Source organism: Equus asinus, chromosome 4, assembly GCF_041296235.1.
Source record: "Equus asinus isolate D_3611 breed Donkey chromosome 4, EquAss-T2T_v2, whole genome shotgun sequence".
Lineage (NCBI taxonomy): Eukaryota > Metazoa > Chordata > Mammalia > Perissodactyla > Equidae > Equus > Equus asinus.
In genome coordinates, this window is record NC_091793.1 from 84,064,753 (window position 1) to 84,086,403 (window position 21,651).

At 33.8% G+C, this 21,651-nt stretch overlaps 1 protein-coding gene across 5 annotated transcripts in view; it reads right to left on the reverse strand.

Annotated features, from left to right (window-relative positions):
* The window catches only part of LRP1B (LDL receptor related protein 1B), a 1,812,874-nt gene that overhangs the window by 503,370 nt on the left and 1,287,853 nt on the right, over positions 1-21,651 (reverse strand). For all 5 annotated transcript variants that reach the window (XM_044768977.2, XM_070507612.1, XM_070507613.1 and 2 more), the window contains exons 33-35: positions 10,172-10,312; positions 5,721-5,846; positions 4,060-4,191 (exon numbers count right to left, since the gene is read on the reverse strand). In XM_044768977.2, coding sequence (XP_044624912.2) covers positions 4,060-4,191; positions 5,721-5,846; positions 10,172-10,312 — 399 coding nt within the window. The remainder of the gene's footprint in view (positions 1-4,059; positions 4,192-5,720; positions 5,847-10,171; positions 10,313-21,651) is intronic.

Below are 21,651 nucleotides of genomic sequence, written 5' to 3' on the forward strand. Positions count from 1 at the left end.
TTACCTCAGAAACCATTCCTTGTTTATCTTTACCCTCCACAGCAACTTACCTGTGGTGTTCTACAGCTAACAGATAGTAATCAACGTTTGTTAACCCTGAGCTGGATAACTCAAGTTTGAACAAAAGTGATAAACGATGAAAAAAGAATATAAACTTGAAAATTTCAGATAATCATTCTCTGAGTAGAAGGTCTTCTATTCAAGTAATATTCTATTATATGATTATTATGAAAAAGTCATAAATACCCCCATGGCAGGTGAGGGGAGACAAGAGGGCCTGAATAGAGCATTACAGAAGATTACATTACTAACTGGAGCATCGGGTTTTGTTTTGCAGGCTTTTCTCCTAACTAAAATATATCTTTTAAAGCATCAAATGCAGTATTCATTCATCAGGAGGAATATCACTCAGCAGGCAAGGATTTTCAAAGCTTAATATTTTTTTTTTCCAGTGGAATGGGATTTTTTCAGTGAAGTGATAAGAATGCTTTGAACATTTTAAATCTAGCCACAGGGTCTTCTTTCTTCTATGGATAGTATCCAGAATTGCTTCATCTGGTGAAAGAAATCCTTTCACTGCAGAAAACTTTAATTCATTAGGACAAAACTCAGCAAGATTCAGATCTGTTAATCCTCATGAAGTGCACATGTTTGAACAATATTTTTCCCTGTAAAATTGTGGTAACAAAATAATATTACATAAATTATGATAGTTATACTTAACAAGTGATCCTCCACACCATTTCCTTCTTATGATTAGAATAAGGGGCAACTGTGCCCTCCCATTTTGCCATCTTTATCTTTGATTGATCTTAAAGTAGGGAATGCATCCTGAATTGAATGATTAATGAAAGAAGAGGAAACAGAATAACTGCAAAAGGGAACTAAAAGAGGAAGAATCTATAATCAAGTAAAACATAAAGACCGTGGCAAAAAGAAAAACAGACGCTGATACATCAAAAACAGTTTTCTCTGCCTCTCTCAGCAACAATCCAGTTATTTTCCTTCCTTCCTCCCTGAAGCAACTTCACTCAACAAAGTCACAAAGCTCATATATTGTCTATAAAGATACTATAAATCAAGCTCCTGACACTTATTCTGACTAATATATTTTCATGAAACACGATTAGTAAAGGATCGGATTGTAAAGTAGATGGAAGCACAAAAGATATCTGCAGAGGTGGTTGAAAGCTCCTGATACTGCCACCATGTCCGCCACCATCATCATCATCAGTGTTTCCCTGGTTTATTCGCTAAGCACTGTCTGCTAGCCTCCTGGGTTTACGTTTAACGACTTCAAACAGCTGGTGATGTTATTTAATCTTTAAATAGCTGCTCTATAGACCATTCATTATCCTTATTATTATTACTAGGTTCATTTTCACTAAGGAAATTTACTAACCTACTCTTTCTGTCCCCAAGAAGTTAAGAACAACTGCTATTCCATGCAGATAACTGAATAGAAAATATAGTATCAGTCAAAAAACCAGAAAACAAAATATGTGCTAATTAGGAGTTTAAATATAGCTTACGGGGCATATTTGTAAATATATATCACATATGCCAATTTCTAAATTTTTACTTTCATTATTAGATATTACTACTATTTTCTGAGCACTCATGTATATTGGGCATTGTGCCAAACATTTGCATACATTGATCTAAATATTCCCACACCCCAAAAATTGAGGAAACTGAGCTTCAGAAAAATTAAGTAAACTACTCAAGGTCACAGGGCTAGCAAGTGGTTAAATTGGTATTAGAATTCACATTGTCTGTTGCAAAAGTCTGGCCTCTTCCCACTGTATGTTTTAGTGGCCCCTAGATCTCTAACCCACTTGATTTCAAAACACATTTTCTATTGCTGTTTTTTTACCAACAATAGGGATTTTAATAGATTCTTGAACATTCTAATTTTATATGACTATTCCATATGCCTAGAGCCTTTTTCATTTAGAAGAAGAAATAGATTTCCTAAAAAGAATTTCTCTCTAGGAATGTAATTTAAAAATATGGCAGGTACAATATGAAGAACACAGTTTTAACTAATTCCTGGTAATTCCTCGAATGAAAAGCCACTTTGATACAAAATAAGTTTATTATAATGTTAATAATTATTGGGAATTTAGAAACAGGGAGAGTACTATTCTCTGCAAATAAAATGACCTAATACCATGGCACAGTATATGAAACTTAACCATATTAGGGCCAATATAAACCTCAGAGAATGAATTCAACTCATACAAATAATCAGTATACTTTTAAGGAACAAGAGATTTACTAATGATCTAATTAGGACATTTAGACCCAATGGCTTATTTTAATATTTGTACATCATGGAAATTTGCCAAAGACTTCCAAAAATCATTATGGAGTCTTTAAAAAAATCAAATATGTGATACCAGCTAAAACAAAGCATTATGTGTATTTAGTAAAAATATATGCATGTATACATAAAATCTTTTCAGGAAGTTCAAGTTTTCTTAGTTTTGCACTTACTAAACCCTATAAAAGAACAAGATGCATGTAAATAAGAAGCAGGGTAGATTATGCTTCGTAGAGTACTGAGCCTTCCATGAATAATTAGGCTTGTTCAGACAACCTTGTTTGATTAAAAAGCACACTTTGATTTTAGCAAAATTAACATATTGCTCAATAAGATATGCTGTATTTGTCTGTATTTCCTTTTGGGAAAGGCCCTTTAAAAAATGTAGGAAGTTTGCTTCTATGTGATTCTAAACGTTTGCTGCAAAATAATTTATTTAAGAAAAGTTATCTCTGAATCATTTGGGAAGATCCCCAGGAATTCATTAATTTGTATCCAAGAATTTCATTAACACAAGATTTTTAAAAAATGTCTTGGAGCTGGAAGAAAAATATAAGCTTACTACCAGAAGCCCACAAGCTGATGCTCAAGATTTTTCTTATGATTATAAATCAAAGAACTATTTGTTTTTAACCTTAGATAAAATTAAGTCTTTACAAATAGAAAAAAGTACTGGGAACATGCCTGTGCATCTTCAACACTAAAACATTAACTCAGGAAGCATATGATTTGGTTGGATGAGAGGTGAAAAAATTTATTTTTTTTTTTAAAGATTTTATTTTTTCCTTTTTCTCCCCAAAGCCCCCTGGCACATAGTTGTATATTCTTCGTTGTGGGTCCTTCTAGTTGTGGCATGTGGGATGCTGCCTCAGCGTGGTTTGATGAGCAGTGCCATGTCCGCGCCCAGGATTCGAACCAACGAAACACTGGGCCGCCTGCAGCGGAGCGCGCGAACTTAACCGCTCGGCCACGGGGCAGAAAAGATTTATTTTTATAAGTTTAAACCTTTAAGTGTAAAATAATAAAATTGAATATTAATGAGAAAAGTATACTCAATGCTTCTACCATGTCTGAATTTAACAATTAGCACAAAAAAACCTTGTTTACTTCAATAAATTTGACAATGTCTACCATCAATTCCCAACCATACACTTTTATTAGCCACAGCAAGATGTTAGCGTCTAATCTGCTTTCTTTCACTGTAGCTAAAACAAGAAGGTAAGATCAAATCTGACTCCAAAATGATACATACTGTATTCAAAAGTAATTTAAAATGACTTAGTATTTATAATTGTTTCTATTATTTGGATTTTATTCCATTCTACCTGTGTTAGAATAGATAATCACATCTGCAAAATATTTTAAATAAGATTATGTTTTAAGTATATAATGGATCAAAATGTTTTATGTATCTTTATTTATAATTGGATAAAAGTAGAAGTGTCATTTGGGAAAGAAAAGAAAGAGAAATAAAAATGAAGCAAACAAATATCAATAATGGCATTTTAATGCACTTGCAATTCAAATGCTGTATTTTAGGAAATTTTACTTGATTTTTTTTCAGCAAAATATATTTAGAACAATTTATGTTAGGCTTAAAATATTTGTCTCTAATTTGTTTTCTTATTTCTCATCTTAACTATCAGAGTACAGATGGAAAGGTTATATTTCGATCATGTTTAATAAATCAAGTGAAAACATTATACATAAATTATGAATAAAAAGCCATTTACCTGCATGGAAATCTATTCCCACAGCAAATGAAGTTCCTGATATAGGCATCAAAGCATCCGTTTTGTCACTTGGTTCCAAAGGTATTCCCCTGATGCCCTCATGAACAGAGTACATAAGAAATGACTCTATACCTAAGTTGGAAAAGAAAACAAAAGTCCAAGATGAATATTTAACATTCAAATCATTTCATTAGCATTAATTTTAACAATCTTAATTTCTTTCATAAAAGTATTTCTTAGCCTTTTTTTGGTTTTTTTTTAATCAGACACCACACTTCTGACTAGTTGAAAGGTAGGTGGATTTGAGGTTCTCAAAGTTGCATATGCATCAGCATCTCCTGGAGGACTTCGTTAGAACACAGATTACTGAGCCCCATGCCAGGGGCCTGATAAGGTGAATTTCTAAAAAGTCCCCAGGGAGTGATGATGCTACTGGCCTGGGAACCATACTTTTCATAAACCCTGAGGTAGACAATTCTTAGAAGCATACCTGGCCTCATACCAAAATTCACCTTTCTTCTCTAAAACCCAAGCAACTCTTTGGTTATGTATGATAATAAATTTTGATTTTAGATATGATTTTAGATAACTACATCATTGATATTTCTCTAATAGAGTTAGACTTCTTCAATCCTTTTGAACACTGAAAACACCCCAAGTGCTTAATTTTTGCTAATATCTTGCTTTTCCAGCATCCAAAATATGTTCTAAAATAAACACATAAACCGATGACTAGAAGTCTGCACACTGATGTTTATAAGTTTTTCTAATATGTTAGAAAATTTTTGTAGAAACTTTTTCTACATTAAAAAATACACATATTTTCTCATTAAAGCCAGAATGCCCATGTTTAAGTGTGTCTCCACCACTTAACAACTGTGTGACTTGAGCAAGCTAGTTAATCTCTCTGTGCCTCAGTTTCCTCATCTCTAAAATGAGGATAATAAGAGACCTACTTCATAAGGTTATTATGAGGATTAAGTGATTTAATATGTCTAAGGTACTTAGAATAATGCCTGGCACATAGCAAGTGCCATATAAATATTTGATTTAACATAAAATATATGATAATGTTGATATACATATGTTTTACATAAGATTGAAATATTTTTAAAAATTAAAATTAAGCTGTGATCACTGGATAGAAAGATCATTCTAGATTGAAAGGTCTTTGGGACTAACAGAACTAGAGTCTATGAAACAAGAACTAGGATGATAGATTTCTTAAGTTCCAGTTCTTTTACAGGGCTCTTCTCCCTCAGTTAAGCAAACTTCAGACCTCATCCTCTCTAGTACTTTCTCTTAAATAGTTGAAAGAAAGTAGACATCATTAAATTCAAATTGGATGGTAATTGGAGCCCATCAACCACTGTTTTTTACTTCAACTTCTGCCTAGTCAAGCTGAAGGTAGCTTCTCCTGGATTTGGTTAAAGGTTTAATGCAATTCCTGAAAATAACTGAAAAATTAGGAAGCTTTACAAGAACAGTGATACTTAAACTATTTTAGATACATTAAAATCCTACATATATGAGACTAAACAATATATCATTGTCTTAATAACTAGCTAATATTATTCTTTTCGATTTTTTAACTGACTTTGCCTACAATCTGCATGGATGAAGTAAATGCATTACAAGTAAGATTTTTCAAGACCGTATACCTTGACATGACATGCGGTTCTTTTGGAGATAATATCCCACTGTACACATGCAAGTTCTTGTAATTTCAGATGTTGGTAAACAAAGCTGTGAGCATCCACCATTATTTAGTTGGCAGGAATTACTGCCTGCATAGATGAAAAACAAATAAGCAAAAGACTAAATTCAAGAAAAATAAAAACAACATTCAATATCAATAATTTGAACAAATATTTATGCTATTGTTGATTTCTAAATGCAGCTATTTCATATTGGTTAGTATCATATTTTATTCTCTTGAATAATTTGAAGTAGCAGATTACAGTTGAAGTCTGCCTTTCCAAAAAAGTAAATGGAGATCTAATTCACCGCATAGTGATTATAGGCAGCAATACTATAGTCAATTTATACTATCAATTTAACTTTGAATACAGTTCAAAGTTGCTAAGAATCTAGATCTTAACTGTTCCCACCACAAAAAGGAAATGATAATTATGTAACGGGATGGAGGTGTTAGCTAGTGCCTTGGCGGTAATCATATTGCAATATATAAATGTATCAAATCAACACGTTATACACCTTAAACGTATACAATGTCATATGTCAATTGTATCTCAATAAAAATAAATTTAAAAATAAATAAATAATTTAGAATTTTTTTAAAATGTAACGGGAGATATATGAGAAGATTCATAGTTACAAAAAAGCAAAAGAAAATTGATTTGTTATGAATACTGTCATAGACCTTTGTAATATTTTAAGATCACAGAAACCAGGAAATCTTTCTTTTTTGATTTTTAAATTTCCCTTCAACTCTACAGTTACTTTGTTTTCAAGAATACTTTATCCAAATGTGTGAAATAAATAGCTCTTCAGTTACATCACTAACTCAACTCAAAGATTATGCCATTGAAAGAAAGGAAGTATATATGAATATAAATATTTATTTAATTTTTGCTTTTACTTTTGTAAAAGGAAGGGAATAACTAACTTCTGCCATTCCTAGGAACATAATTCTCTCAAAATATATTTAAACACACCCAGCAGAGTCATCTAATTAGACTTAGTAATTCTCTTTATTCCTATATGGTAGCAATGACAAATATTACTCAGGTAATCACAGGTACACATTCTATAAAGGTATTCCGTTGAATTTACTAGGCCCAGTGTACTAATGAAAGCTGGTATTGTGAAGTTAAATAATTTACAATCTTACCCAGCAAGTTCATTAAATATCCCATTTTTACAAGATTTTTATTATTCTTAGGACATGCAATGCCATTTGCTGGATGTTCAATCTCTGACATGAAGTGCAGTAAATCCACTGAGAATTACGAAGCATGATGAAAGCTATATATCAGTAGTGCTCCATGGAAAATTCAAAATATCAATGCAGCTCATTATTTCTCATGTCCTGAATTCAAGATAGTCCGACGGGATTTAATTGTTCAGTCGAACCTGTCGCAAGCTCTGTTATTTTTGAAGTGTGAAATACTCTAAACTTGGAAGATTTCTCATCAGGAGATCTCTGCTCATTTCCTTCAGCTGCCAGTTCAGTCAACGCTGAGCTTCATCTTATGTAGGGCTATACACTGCGATTTGACTTGCCCTGAACTTTTGAAATGATTACTTTTATCTCCTATATAAACTAATGATGATTGATGGAGTCCCCTTTTCCCAAGCTGACATAATACAAAGATGAAATTTCAGATTTGTGATTACTTTAATAATGAGATAATTATATTTATAGATTTATAATAATTCTATACTTGCCATATACATATTTCATTTTATAGAAAGCTTGTAAATGTATATTAACACAATGTTAATCTGCAGAGATATGTATTTGGATATAGATTTATTTCAACTACCATAAAGACTTGAAAAGCTGGGACGAGACTGACAAGTGATGCTTAACTATAAAGTCTGAAGAAACACCAAATGAAGAGAAGGAGAAACAAGGAAATTGAAGAAGTGAAGAAAAACAGATGAAGGAAGACAATGAATTTATAAAAAGAAGAGAAAATGAAAGGTTACATAACCTTGAAAATAACAAAAATATAAGAAAAGAGAAGAAAAAGGGGCTTCAGGGACTGCATTTTCAACTATAATAGCAATAATAGCAAAATATATTTATTATATTTATTGATTGATAAAAATAATTTATGTAAACAATTATACTGTACAACAATACATATATCATGTATCATCTGTTTACTCCCTAAGGGAAAACTTATAGTGAAAGAGAGCAAAAGTTAAAAAGAAAAAAAAAGAGTCATTATTTACAATAAGTATATTTGCTTATAAACTTATAAACTATGTTTATAGATTTGATGTAGGAAAAATATTAGAGTGATTATAAAAAGCAATAATTTAAGTGTGATTAGCTAGCAAGTTAGAAATACTAGCTTGGCTTGATATTTTGTAATGATATTCATGTTCAAACTTCATGCCTCAGTTCTTTAGTGGAGCTAGAAAGTCCACTTGACTAACGAGAAGTCTGAGCTCTCCAGTGATCTATGTCAAAAATGATAAATGAAGTAGTGAATTGTACTTTGAAATCCAAAGAGGTAGTAATGTTAACACCTTAAGTAGCCCTAAATTGCTCATATTTCATACTAATGAGGCTTTTAATCTACTTGCTATGATTCTGTTAATGGGATTGTCTTTAATACAGATGCTTTTGTCAGCATATTCTTATAGTAAAAATAGTATTTTCACTGCATTTTAAGCTTAGTCGTATTATATCATTAATTTCCAGGTGCTAGAGATCCTTGCCAGTTTGGTAATACTTTCACAGTGCATAAAATACCCCACATGTACTTATTGGATTAAACCCTTAAAAGATGAGGGAAATTTTGGTAACATGAGCAAAGTGAGTCAAGCATGATATACTAAATTTTTCCTCCAAGAAACTTTACTGGAACTGTATCCAGAAAAATTCAAAATATTATGTTTATTCACAGTTTCTAACAAACCAGGTGTTTGTTCACATTTTGAAAAAGTGAATATAGATTTTTTTAAATGCCCTGTTTTGAAATATAATTTCTCTCTCTCTACCGTACATTTTAATGTTGTGTGTTTTCAGCTGTAATCTCGTTAAGTACAGACTATGAACTAAAGTTTATCATAGTGAGTTTTTACACTTAAATATATTGCATTGAAATCCACAAAAATGTCATGATATTTTATTTATTGAGTAGCAGTGTTTTATTCCCAATTATATAATCTATTCCCCATGACTTGAATGACAGTAAAATTATTTATTTTGATACAGAAATTGTTCCCTTACAGAATTGCTAGTGAAAACACTCTTGCTCATTATTGTAGACAATGACCAAAAAGATATCGGAGAACAAATACAGATTTGTGCATAAGAGTTTGGGTGTTGGTGTCTCCTCAAGCATGAAAGGAACCAAGTAATCATTTAAGACTGTTTTTTAAAGCAATTCTTTTCTCTTAAATATATATTTTTTTTCATGAAAAAGAAATCCGTTTCCTGCTGCTCCTGGCAAGAAGGGATCCCACCCAAAATTTGGCCCATGCTCTGTACAGGGAAGGCACCCGTGAATCTAGTCTTCATCTTGTCTCTGAATGTGCAGGTATGACTCTCAACTGGTCTTTCCAATAAATCCTGCCTGCTTGATGGTTGTCATCTGTCTCCAGAATTAGTGATCCCCCTGGTTCACTATTCTAGTCTCTACTCCTCTCTGCTTTAGTCTACATGGCCAAATCCCTTAGATGAAAACCCCTTTAAATTTTCTTGAAATTTTTTCCTAAGAAGAAAAGTAAGTGAAGCTAAATATTTTCATGGCAGAGAGTAAATAAGAAAGTAGAACCCAGAAAATGATTTTTTCTAAGAAGGGAATTCTGCTAATGTCGTGGACCATGAAGCAAAAACTAAGCAAAGGACTAGCAGGTGTGGGGCTGTACTGGCTGGCATCTCTAATCTAATTGCCATTTGGGCAAAGTGACAAGTCCACCTATGTAAACCATCTGTTAGTTCTCTCACTCCATTTCACTGCACACCATTTGGATAAGCAAAAACAAAAAAGCAAAATGCTTACAGTCAAACAACGTAATGCTTTTGGATATGAAATTCTTAGGTTGACATAGTCCATCTGAAGTCCTCTAGTTCATTTAGTTTCTGGGCTTAATTGTACATTGTATATATTTTGCTGGGATTCTTTTCTTATTCTTATATTTTTAATCAAGAACTGGATAAGACCTCTTTGAAGACCTGAGAAATTAAGTTTCCTTAAGCAGCTTTGCTAATGTTTTGAAAGCTCATTATATACCTTATGTTAAAGGTATTTCTTCTATGGTATGAAGCAGCATTTGACTTTTTTTCTTTTTTTTTTTTTTTATTAGAAGCAAAAACAGGAAGCTTCTGCTGTTGAATTGAGAAAATAATATGAAAAAAGAGAACATTATGTATTCAAAGGCAGCATGAACTCATTACAGTGTGACTTACCTTGCTGCGCTTCGTTATCATACACTTTCATATGAACAACTCCAGAAGTCTTATTCCTTAGGACAGTGGGGTTTCTTCCATCTCTTTTGCTGCAGGTTCCCAGCTGGGCTAAGTTTTGGTCTGCCCACCACAATTTCTTATCTAGAAAAATGAAAATACCTTTTTTTTTTTAGTGAAAAAGATAATCATCTCATTAAATAATAATAAACAGCCATTAAAATGTAACACTTTCTGATTTTTTTGTTATAGTCCCAAACACTGTTTCTAAGTGAAACAGTAAAATGACTTTTACTTTTAAAAATGCAAACCATAGTAAAATTTTATCATTTAAATTTCCCACCTCCATCACCAATTAGAGATTCTTGACTTTAGCTTTCCTTTTTCTTAAAAACATATGATATAAACGAAAGCATATTTCAAATTAAAAATGAAATACAGATTTTATTATTTACATACTTAAGCATGATCATGTGTGTAAGCTTTTAATCCTTAGAGCCTTCACAGTTATGGTAACCCCCTTTATTTTCTGCATGGTTTATGCTCCTTTCTCTAAAATTTTATTAATGTATTCTGTTAACTCCTATTGAGTGATCATTTGATGGTAGAGACTCTGCAATGTGCCACAGGTGAAAAATAGTCCTGACCCTCAGGAAGCTGGCATTCTAGTGAAAATTATACATTTATTATTATATTATTTCAAATTGTCAAAGCAAAACTATAAGAAAACTATTATCATTCTCATTTCATAGATGAAGAATCTGAGATTCCTAGAGACTAAGTATCTTAATCGAATTCACATTTGGTTTTCCTGTCTCTAAAACTTGTGCTCTTTCTAAGACTCTTTGCTGACTGCATTAAAAAATTTAAGGTAATGCAATAATTTAAAATAAAATTCATAATTTTAAAGGTTTTGAGCAATTTTCAACAAGAATCTAATTACTGACAATTGAGACCACATCAATTTCTACCCAGACACTAGAGCAAGGATATTTAATTCTATGAACAAAACAATGTAGCCTTCAAGGTACAATTATTCTCATTCAAATGTAAGGATATTTTGACTGAACCAAAGCTTCAGGTATTACAAAAACAATAATAATACAGACATCAACAATAATCATCCTTTCTTGAATCTGACTGCACAACACACAATTCTAAATACTACAGGTAGATTAATTCACTTCATCTTCACAACAATTCTACAAGGTAAATACTACTATTATTAAACCATTTTCCACTTGAGAACAGTGAGGCAAAGAGAGAGTAAGTAGTTTTCCCTGGGTCATAGAATGAATAGTGGCCCTAGATTACGGACCAAGCACTGATTTCAGAGTCCATAGTGTCAATCTCATTTCTACAGTGTCTTCTTCCGCAGATGGTTGGAGTTTAGCCTTTTCCCTCCTGGCATATAGATATAGAACTTAGATTATGATGGTGAAGTTGAGTAGTCCATTCACTTATGTTTTTATTTACACTTACAAATTTATATAAGAAAGAAGTTCCCTGTGAAGAAAAGCAGTAGAGACTTTGACTGTAGAGACTTTATTAAAAGGTATATAGTGTTGCCAGGGGAAGGAGGGTGGGGGGTGGGCACAGGAGGTGAAGGGGAGCATTTATGTGGTGACAGACAAGAAATAATATACAAATGAAATTGCACAATGATGTAAACTATTATGAACTCAATTTTTTTTTAAAGTTTATAGCACAATATAGTGGACTAAATACTTGTGTTTCTGCTTCTATTTTTTCCACTACACCACTGTGACAGAAATACAGAAATACAAAACAGAATAATCCCATATATGAACCCATATAATAAACAAGACAACATGGGGCATATAAACAACATATGAAAGATATTATGTGGGTGGAAATTGGAAAGGGGCGGATGAAGCTGCAACCTAGAATGTGATTTTAAAAAGGCTACAGATAAATGGAAGCCATCCCTCTCCACAGAACTCTGGACGGTCTTCATCTCAGCCTACAAGTTATAGACTGGAAGTGCAAAGAAAGGTTAAAAATAGGGTGATTAAGAGAAATATTTTTATTGTATTATCACCTACCACCACCATCTCCCCCATCCCTTGCCCTGAATTTACAGACGGCCTTCTATCTTTACTGATAGAAAGTCTCAAATAAATATATAACCATATGTCTTTTTTAAGACACTCAGTGAAGAGGTCTGGGATATTAAGGCTGGTGCCCTACAATAAGGTTCTCTTCATACTGGCATTTGGGGGACACAAAGCCTGACCTCCTGAAGCAAAGCCTGCAAACTCCTTCCTACAAGTGACCATGTCCAATGCCATACAGAGCTCCCAGTAAGAAACCCTCCCTCAAGGAAGATACCAAGGAAAATGAGTTTTAGTTTCATAAAGGTAGAGGAAATCCATGATAGACACTCAGTCCTTTGTTAAATGTCACAGGAAACCAAGGATTTCCAGTTTAGTGAGGAAAACTAGCAGAATGAAAAGTAAATACTAAGATAAACATAGGGACACAAAAAATAATAATTCAGAAAATATCTTTAAAAATCATCAAAGATATTAAAGTATATATCTCATTCTAGAAAAATTAAAGATGCTAAAAAAAGGAAATTAGAGAATAAGAAAGCACTCTTAGAGATTAAAAATTTTGTCCAAACAAAAGGGGTTTTTTTGGTGAGGAAGATTGGCTCTGAGCTAATATCTACTGCCAATCTTCCTCTTTTTGCTTGAGGAAGACTGTCACTGGGCTAACATCTGTTGCCAATCTTCCTCTATTTTTTTGTATGTGGGATGCTGCCACTGCATGGCATAAGGAGTGGTGTGTAGGTCTGCACCTGGGATCTGAACCTGCGAACCCCAGGCCACTGAAGTGGAGCACATAAACTTACCCACTAGGCCACTGAGCTGACCCCTAAATAAAAGTGCTTTTTAATAGAATGACTAGGAAAGTGTTTGAGGAAATATTCCACACCATACAGGGAAAAAGACAAACAGAAAATATGACAGAAAAAGAAAGATAAGTAACATATCAGTCTAAAAGTCCAATAGCCAGTATCAGCAAACTGTACTTGGAATCATTGGATTCTGCACTACCATGCATTTATAGAAAAAAAATGTAGTTTTACTTAAGCATGTCCTTAACCGACCAGGAAAACATGTTAATTTTATTAAATTTTTACTCTTCGATACATGCCTTTTTAATATTCTGTGTGACACAATGGAAAGTGTGCATGAAGCACTTCTGCTGCATACTGAAGTATGATTGTCTGGAACAAATGTGCTTATGAGATTGCTTGAACTGCAAGAAGAATTAGCTCCTTTTTTCACAGAATATCATTTTTACTTGAAAGAATGACAGATAATCTATGGCTATTCAGACTTAAGTATTTGGCAGATATTTCCTCAAAAATGAATGAAATGGTGAAAAATAAAGTTGGAAGACTGACAATACCCGACTTCAAGACTTATTAGAAAGCTACAATAATTAAGACAGTCTGGTATTGTCAGAAGAATAGACAAGTAAATCAATGGAACAGAGAGCCCAGAAGTAGACTCCCACAAATATAGTCAGGTGATCTTTGACAAATGAGCAAAAACAATATAATGGAGCAAATATGGTCTCTTCAACAAATGGTGCTGGGACAACTGGGCATCTACATGCACAAAATTGAATCTAGACACAAACCTCATACCCTTCCCAAAATTAACTCATAATGTATCACAGAGCTAAATGTAAAATGCAAAACTATAATTCTCCTAAAGCATAACATAGGAGAAAACCTGGCTGACCTTGGATATAGTTAGGCCTTTTTAGATACAAAACCAAAAACACAATCCCTGAAGGAAATAATTGATAAGATGGACTTCATTAAAATTAAAAACATCTGCTCTGCAAAAGACAACATAAAAAGAATCAGAAGACAAGCCACAGACAGGGAGAAAATATTTGCAAAAGACATTTCTGATAAAGGACATTTCTGAAAAAAATACTTAAAAAAATTTTAATGAGATTCATGGTAATAATCATGAATGTAATTTTTTTGGTATGGTATAATGAAATGTGTCGACATTTGGAAGATTTATTTACATCAGGAAGCCAATATTGTCCAAATGATTGATGCATGTTGGGCCAAAATCATGCACATGCAAGTGATCAATTCACAGTACAAGCTAGACCAATGCAGGTTAATGTGAAAGGGAAGAAAAATTTAATGATGTGGTCACAGCAACTGACTTTTAAGAAACTACTACTTGTTGAGTTTTGGTGCAGTTTAAAAGAAGGATATTCACTATTATCTGAAAAAACTACTCAAATAATCTCCCTTTTCTAACTGTATTTATTTCAATCCCAAAACATCTGCTGAACCAGGTATGAAAATCCAGCTATATTTTATTAAGTCAGATATTAAGGAGATTTGCAAAAATGTAAAACTTGCCACTCTCTTCACTAATTGTTTTTTACAAATATAGTTATTTGCATTAAAAATATTACTTAGATTAATGTAATATTTTTATTTTTGTCATTTATAAATGAATTAACAAATATGTTAAATTTTCTCAGATTTCATTTCTAATATTGACATATGTAACCCACATCAACAAAAGCTCTTTTGGGTTCTCAATTGTTAAGAAAATAAAGGAGTCCTGAGACCAAAAATTTAAGGACCACCATTCCAAGTAATCCACCAGCAGAAAGAATAGAAAAGTGAACATATGTGTGTAACATTTCAGAATACCACGCTTAAAGAAAATTGTTTTAAAGTTCTCAGATAAGAAGAAAATAAATCACTTACAAAGGAATACAAAGCAAACTTGCCTCAGACTTCTCTTCAAAGATGCTAGAAATTAGAATACAGTAATCAAGGCCTTCAAGATTCCTAGGGGAAATTATAATCAAGCTAGAATTCTACACCAAACTATTAACTAACTGCAAGGAGGTTATGGTGGGGGACTATATATCATATATAGAGAGAGAGGCACACACAAAGAAAGACAGAGATAGAGACAGAGAGAGACAAATCATAAAGTTCATCACCCATGAACTCTTAAGAAGAACCTGGATGTTGAACTTGAGCAAAATGAGAAAATAAGTCAAAATAATGCCAGGGAATCTAAGAAACACAAAATTGAACAAAGCAAGACAGCAAATGGAAGCCCCAGGATAAATTTCATGCAACAAACATCAGGAAAAAGCTGTTTACATTGAATCATGAGAATGGAAGACTCTGGGAGTAAGATCTCTAGAGGAAAAAAGAGAGAATGAGAGAGAGATAGAAATAGAGGTAAAGAGAGAGAGAGAGATAAATAGAGAGAAAGCCCGGAAAACAAGCAAATGTAATCCTACCCTATAATCCTAATCTAGCCTATAAACCTAACACCTGCCATTTTTTCGTTTTCAACTTTTAAAGTCAGTCTTAAAACAAAGCACAGAGGACTGAGTACAGGATATAAATGTTAAAAAATTTAGCAATGTAAAAATAAAGTGGAGTTGACTAAAGTTTTTATGTGCAAAGCAAGAAGAAAATAAGATTAGAAAGAAGAAAGAATATCCTCATCATAAAAAATGAAGAGTCAAAAGATGATTTTGAAAACTAACAGCAAAGTAAATGGAGATTGAGCAACTCTGTCCAGTTTAGAAATTTGGGGGAAGAGGAGAAGAATAGGGGTAATGTAAATGATTATATTTTTATCTTTCATATCAGGAAATTAATACATGACATCTAAAGTTGAAAAATAAGGAATTAGTTGTGTTGAAATATCATCTAGACTATTTGATAGTAACCCCAGAACTAATAACAGACAGCTATAAGTTAGAGCGAGAGACACTGCTGTTGATAATAGTCTGCTTTGTATTATTTGCTTTGTTACTACGTGTATATTACTTCAGAATAAAATGTGTAAAAATTTTGGACACAATCAAGAAGTAAGAAGAAAAATTTACCTAAAGTGTGGGATTCATTGCTTAATGGGTTGACTTTTAACTTAAGAAAAAGGACAGTGCTGGATTTAGGTTTTCAAAGTAGCCCACATTGAAACATGTCTTATTTCTGTCTTCTACGCCAAAACACTTCATCAGTGGGACGTGTATGATTGAGTGAAGCTAAGAGTTCTAACGCCGAGAACCCAGAGATATCTTGTTGTGGACCACCTCCAACGGACTGTATCACTTATGGAACGAAGATGATCCTCAGTCTCTAAGGCCCAATGTGTCTTGAACAGGAACTATATGACAACATTAGAGCTAGAGAGAGCAAGGGGGTAAGCGATTTCCTAAGACATATCTCTGCAAATCCTTGTTTCAGTTAGCCAAGATGTAATTTACCATGGCTCTAGATTCTGTCCATTTAAAACTGAACATACAAATCTCTAGGACAAATTAATAAAAATTTTGTTTCTGATTGCATTGTTCTTATTACCACAGGAGACTGGAGAAAAAGAAGAAAAATACTTCCCTCTTCAACCACTAAAGGTAGCCAAGCTGTGGCAGACTCTTTGGTTGTTAACTCAGCAGTCTCCCCTTCAACTCTGCTGGAGAAGAATTATTTCCATAGATGATACTCAAAATACCAAACACCCTTTTGCAACCTCCAGGGCAATAGAGGTGGCCATGTAACCCAATTCTGGATTATAGTTTCTGGGCAGGAAGGACTTCTAAGAGTAGCACAAAACCACACCCTAACCCCATACAAAGTCTCTGAGGGTAACCAGTTGAACTGTGATGGTGTGGTACAAGTTGTCAAATAAACAGGAGGAGGGGCTGAACACAAAGAACCATGGCCTGAGGGCCATGACCAAAGAATCCTGTGCCCGTGCATGACTCTGTGGCCTTCAACAACAGGCATTTCAGCAGTGACCAGCGTGAAGCCAGGACCACAGATATCCTAGGAAAACTATTCTAAGTTGTTGCAGTCCTCTGACATCTTTCATCACCTCTAATCCTTGCTCAAGATTCATCAAGCTTCCTACTTATATGCTGCCTCAAATTTAAAATTCTCTATAGGGTTTTAAATATTACATAATCTGAATTGATTCCACTTACTGAGACTTCTTTCCAACTTCTCTCTAATACATGCATTTAATCCACTCTTATCACCTCATAATACTCATCCATACATTTATTCAACTAATATTGGGCATCTACTATTTGTACAGTACTATTCTATATAGTGGAAAAGCGACAGAAGACAAGACAAATAAGATCTTTGCCTTTATAGATCCTACGTCCTAGTGAAGGAGACAGATAAGAAATAAACAAATAGAAAAGAAATAACTGAAATTCCTACAAATCAACAGCAAAGAAACAAGTAATCTGACGGAAAGTGGGCAAAAGACTTGAATAAACATTTCCCCAAAAAAGACATGCAAACACTTAACAAGTATATGAAAAGATGCTCAACATCACTAATCATCAGGGAAATGCAAATCAAAACCACAGTGAGATATCACCTCACACCTGTCAGGATGGCTATCACAAAAAAAAAAAAGATAAGGCTGGCAAGGTTGTGGAGAAATTGGAATTCTTGCACACTATTGCTGAGACAGTTGCTCTATAATGTACAGCTTATACACTGTTGCTGTAAAATGGCACAGCTGTTAGAGAAAACAGTACGGAGGTACCTTAAAAAATTAAAAATAGACTTCTATATGATCCAGCAATCCCACTTCTGGGTGTATATCCAAAAGAATTGAAGTCAGGATCTCAAAGAGATACTAATACTTCAATGTTCATTGCAGCATCATTTATAATAGCAAAGGTATGGAAGCAACCTAAATATCCATCAAAGGATGAAGGGATTAAAAAAGTGTGGTATATACACACAATGGAATATTATTCAGCCTTAACAAATGGAAACATTCTGGTGGGAGATATTGATAATGGGGGAGGCTACTCATGTGTGGGGATAAAGGGGGTGTAGGAAATCTCTATATTTTCCTCTCAATTTTGCTGTGAACCTAAAACGTCTCTAATGACATTGTCTTAAAAAAAAAGAATAAATTTTGTCACAAGCAACAACACAGATGGACCTTGAGAATATTATGCTAAGTAAAATCAGCCAGTCACAGAACAAATATTGTGTGATTCCATATGAGGTATCTAAAATAGTCAAACTCGTAGAAACACAGAGTGGTAGTTGCCAGGGGCTGGGGGGAGGGAGTCATGGTGAGTTGCTGTTCAACAGGTATAAAGTTTCAGTTATACAAAATGACTAAGTTCTAGAGATCTGTTGTACAACATTGTGCCTATGGTTAACAATACTGTATTGCGCACTTAAAAATGTGTGGAGTATGGATCTCATGTTAAATATTACTACAATTTTAAAAAAAAGAAAATAAGAAATAACTGAAGATTGCTACTAGTGCTGTGAAGAAAACAGGCACAATTCCACTTTTTATTTATGTTGTTTTCCCTACCTTTGTCTGCACACAACTTCACTATACTCACCCCTCATTGCACAAGTATAATCACACCCTCGGTGAAATATTTCAGTCTAGTTTATCCCACATTTATTCCTCCTTCTCATTGATTCTAAGGCCTCTGCAGACAGAATCACATGACTTTACACTAAATTGTTACTTTTCCTTTTCTTTTCACCCATACCAATTTTGACTCCTTATCCAGAGATGAAAGCTCCTGAGAACAAAAAGCCTGCCTTGTACTTCTTTGTATTCTTCACAGTGCTTTGCATTCTTTTGAAGTGAGTGTGATGCAGAAATTCCCTAATTACCTGTGAAATGACTGGGGAAATAAACATCCCTAAAAATATCTCCCACAATAATTCACAACTTAGAAAACATTTAAATAAAACCATCTCTCTTATTCCCTATTGATACTATCTTTTAAAAATATCTCTTTTTAAATATTATCCTTTTCAAAGACCCCTCTAGCATAAACAACTTTGTTTTTGATTGTGTAATTATTATTTAGAATCACATTTATTTCTCTTACTTTTTTTTTCTCACACTGTTATTAACACGAATATACTGGAATCTTCAGGGATTACCAGAATTCAAAAACTGCTTGCTTAAGTTGTACGTAAGCAGTTATGAATAAGTCTATTTCATGCTCACAGGCTGAATTGTGTCCCCAAAATTCATATGTTAAAGTCCTAACTCCCAGTACCTCAGACTATAACTGTATTTGGAAATAGGATCTTTAAAGAGGGAATTAAGTTAAAATGAAATCATTAGTGCGGGTCCTAATCTAATATGATGGGTGTCCTTAAAAAGAGGGAAACTAGGACAGAGACAAACACAGAGGGAAGACCCAGCGAGGAGAAGATAGCCATCTATAAGCCATAAAGAGAGGCCTCAGAAAAAAACAACCATACCAACACATGGCATTGACCTCAGACTTTAAGCCTTCAGAAAAGCAAGAAAATAAATTTCTGTTAAGCCACTCAGTCTGTGGGATTTTGTTATGGCAACTCTAGCAAATTAATACACTTACTAATAGAGATATTGAAGGAATTTATGAAAAATAAAAAAGAATTAACATAAATACAACTATAAACTAATTCTACCATATAGTCTCTAAAATCTTCATTCAAAAGAAAGAAAAGAGAGAGAGAAGGGAAATAAATCTACTGAGACTTCTAAGATTTAGAGTCTTTGCTAGGCTCTGAACACAAGCGAATATGATTGTCTCATTTAATCATCATCAATGAGACATGACATATTAAAACACCTTCCGTTAAAGGTGTGCAAACTACAAGGTCAGAAGACGACCTTTCCCAAGCTCACAGAGCAGAAGCACGGTGTTAACTCTCAGTGGGTATTACTTGAATTTTAGTGCTCTTTCTACTGCATTGCTCTGTGCATTAAATAGTATCCAGCTGGACCTAATAACATTATACTCTGCAATACAAGCATTATTTGATAAATATAAATTGAGCTAAAGTTATATCCAAAATTAGACAGTTGCAATATATATTTCAGTTTTCGCATTTTAAAAATTATAATTAAGATGTTTTAATAATGCTTTACTTCTTAAAATGTATCATCAAAATTAATAACTTACTTTTGAAGTATTCAGAATATGTATTTATAGTAAATGATACCAAAATTATTGAGATCCATTTTCAAAATTTAGATTTCTTCAAAATCTAGCCATTTATATTTAAAATAGAAAACATAATATGATGCCCAGTTACATTTCAATTTCAGATAAATGACAAATGATTTTTTAGGAGATACTAATACAAAAAAATTGTTGATTATTTGAAATTCAAGTTTAACTGGGTACCTTGTATTTTATCTGGCAATTCTATTATCTCTACTCTCTTCTGAAACCCCCAAATTTACAAGAAAGCAATGAAAAATGCATATGTTTACAAAGACAAAAAACGGGAAAAGAGGTCTTGGCAATAAAAAATAGTAGTAGGTTGAAAGTGATTATAAGTGGTGATTGACTTAATAGATAAAATGAAAATCTAGAGCTGCAGTGGGAAGAGGCCAGATACAAGTTACTTTACACTGCAAAATTTTGGAATAGGTCAGAAACTGGGGACCTTAAGACGTCTAAAAATAGAGAAAGAAATGCAATTCAAAGTAAAAGGACTGGTTTAGTCTATTTAAGATGCAGTTAGAACCCAGTGTACACAGCCAAGAGAGTGCTCCTCCTCACGCCTGGGCAAAGATTACACATTTCTCCTCTGGAGAGGATGACCACGAAAGACACTGAAAATAAGACATAACTGAGGGTCTGACTACCATACGTAAATACAGGGATTAAGTGATAATCTACATTAGTGAGTCTCAAATTTGAGCATGAATTAGAATCAGCTGAAGGGCTTGTTAAGACACAGATTTCTAGGCCCCACTTCAGAGTTTATGATTAAGCAGGTCTAAGGTGGAGCCTGAGAATTTGCATTTCCAACAAGTTCCCAGGTGATGCCAATGTTTCCTGGTCTAGTGAGTCTCCACCTAAGACAAACATTAGAGTCACCTGGGGAACCTTTAAAAACTCTTGGGAGGGCCAGCCCCAGTGGTCTAGTGGTTAAGCTCTGCACACTCCACTTTGATGGCCTGGGTTTGGTTCCTGGGAGCAGACCTACATCACTCACCTGTCAGTGGCCATGCTATGGCAGCAGCTCACATACAAAAAGAGGAAGATTGGCAACAGATGTTAGCTCAGGGCAAATCTTTCTCAACAACAACAAATCTCCTGGGAACCACTCGCAGAGATCGTCACTGAGTTGTTTTGGCCCGTGACATGATATCAGGATTTTTCAAATCTCCCTAGGCTATTCTAATGTGTAACTAGGGTTAAGAACCACAAACCTAACTGCTAAATCATGAGACCTCTCGGTCCCCTTCCTCACTCTTTGAGGAAGCTGGCATCCAGGCTAATATCCCCCACATAAGAAATTTAGGGGTTTCCCTTTTGGGAGAAACTGTCCCACCCAATGCTCTAAAGAAGCTGAGTATTAGGGGTTCCTCTCCCCACCAAAAGGCACAGTACAGCTATTTTTAATGATGCTTACCATCACATAA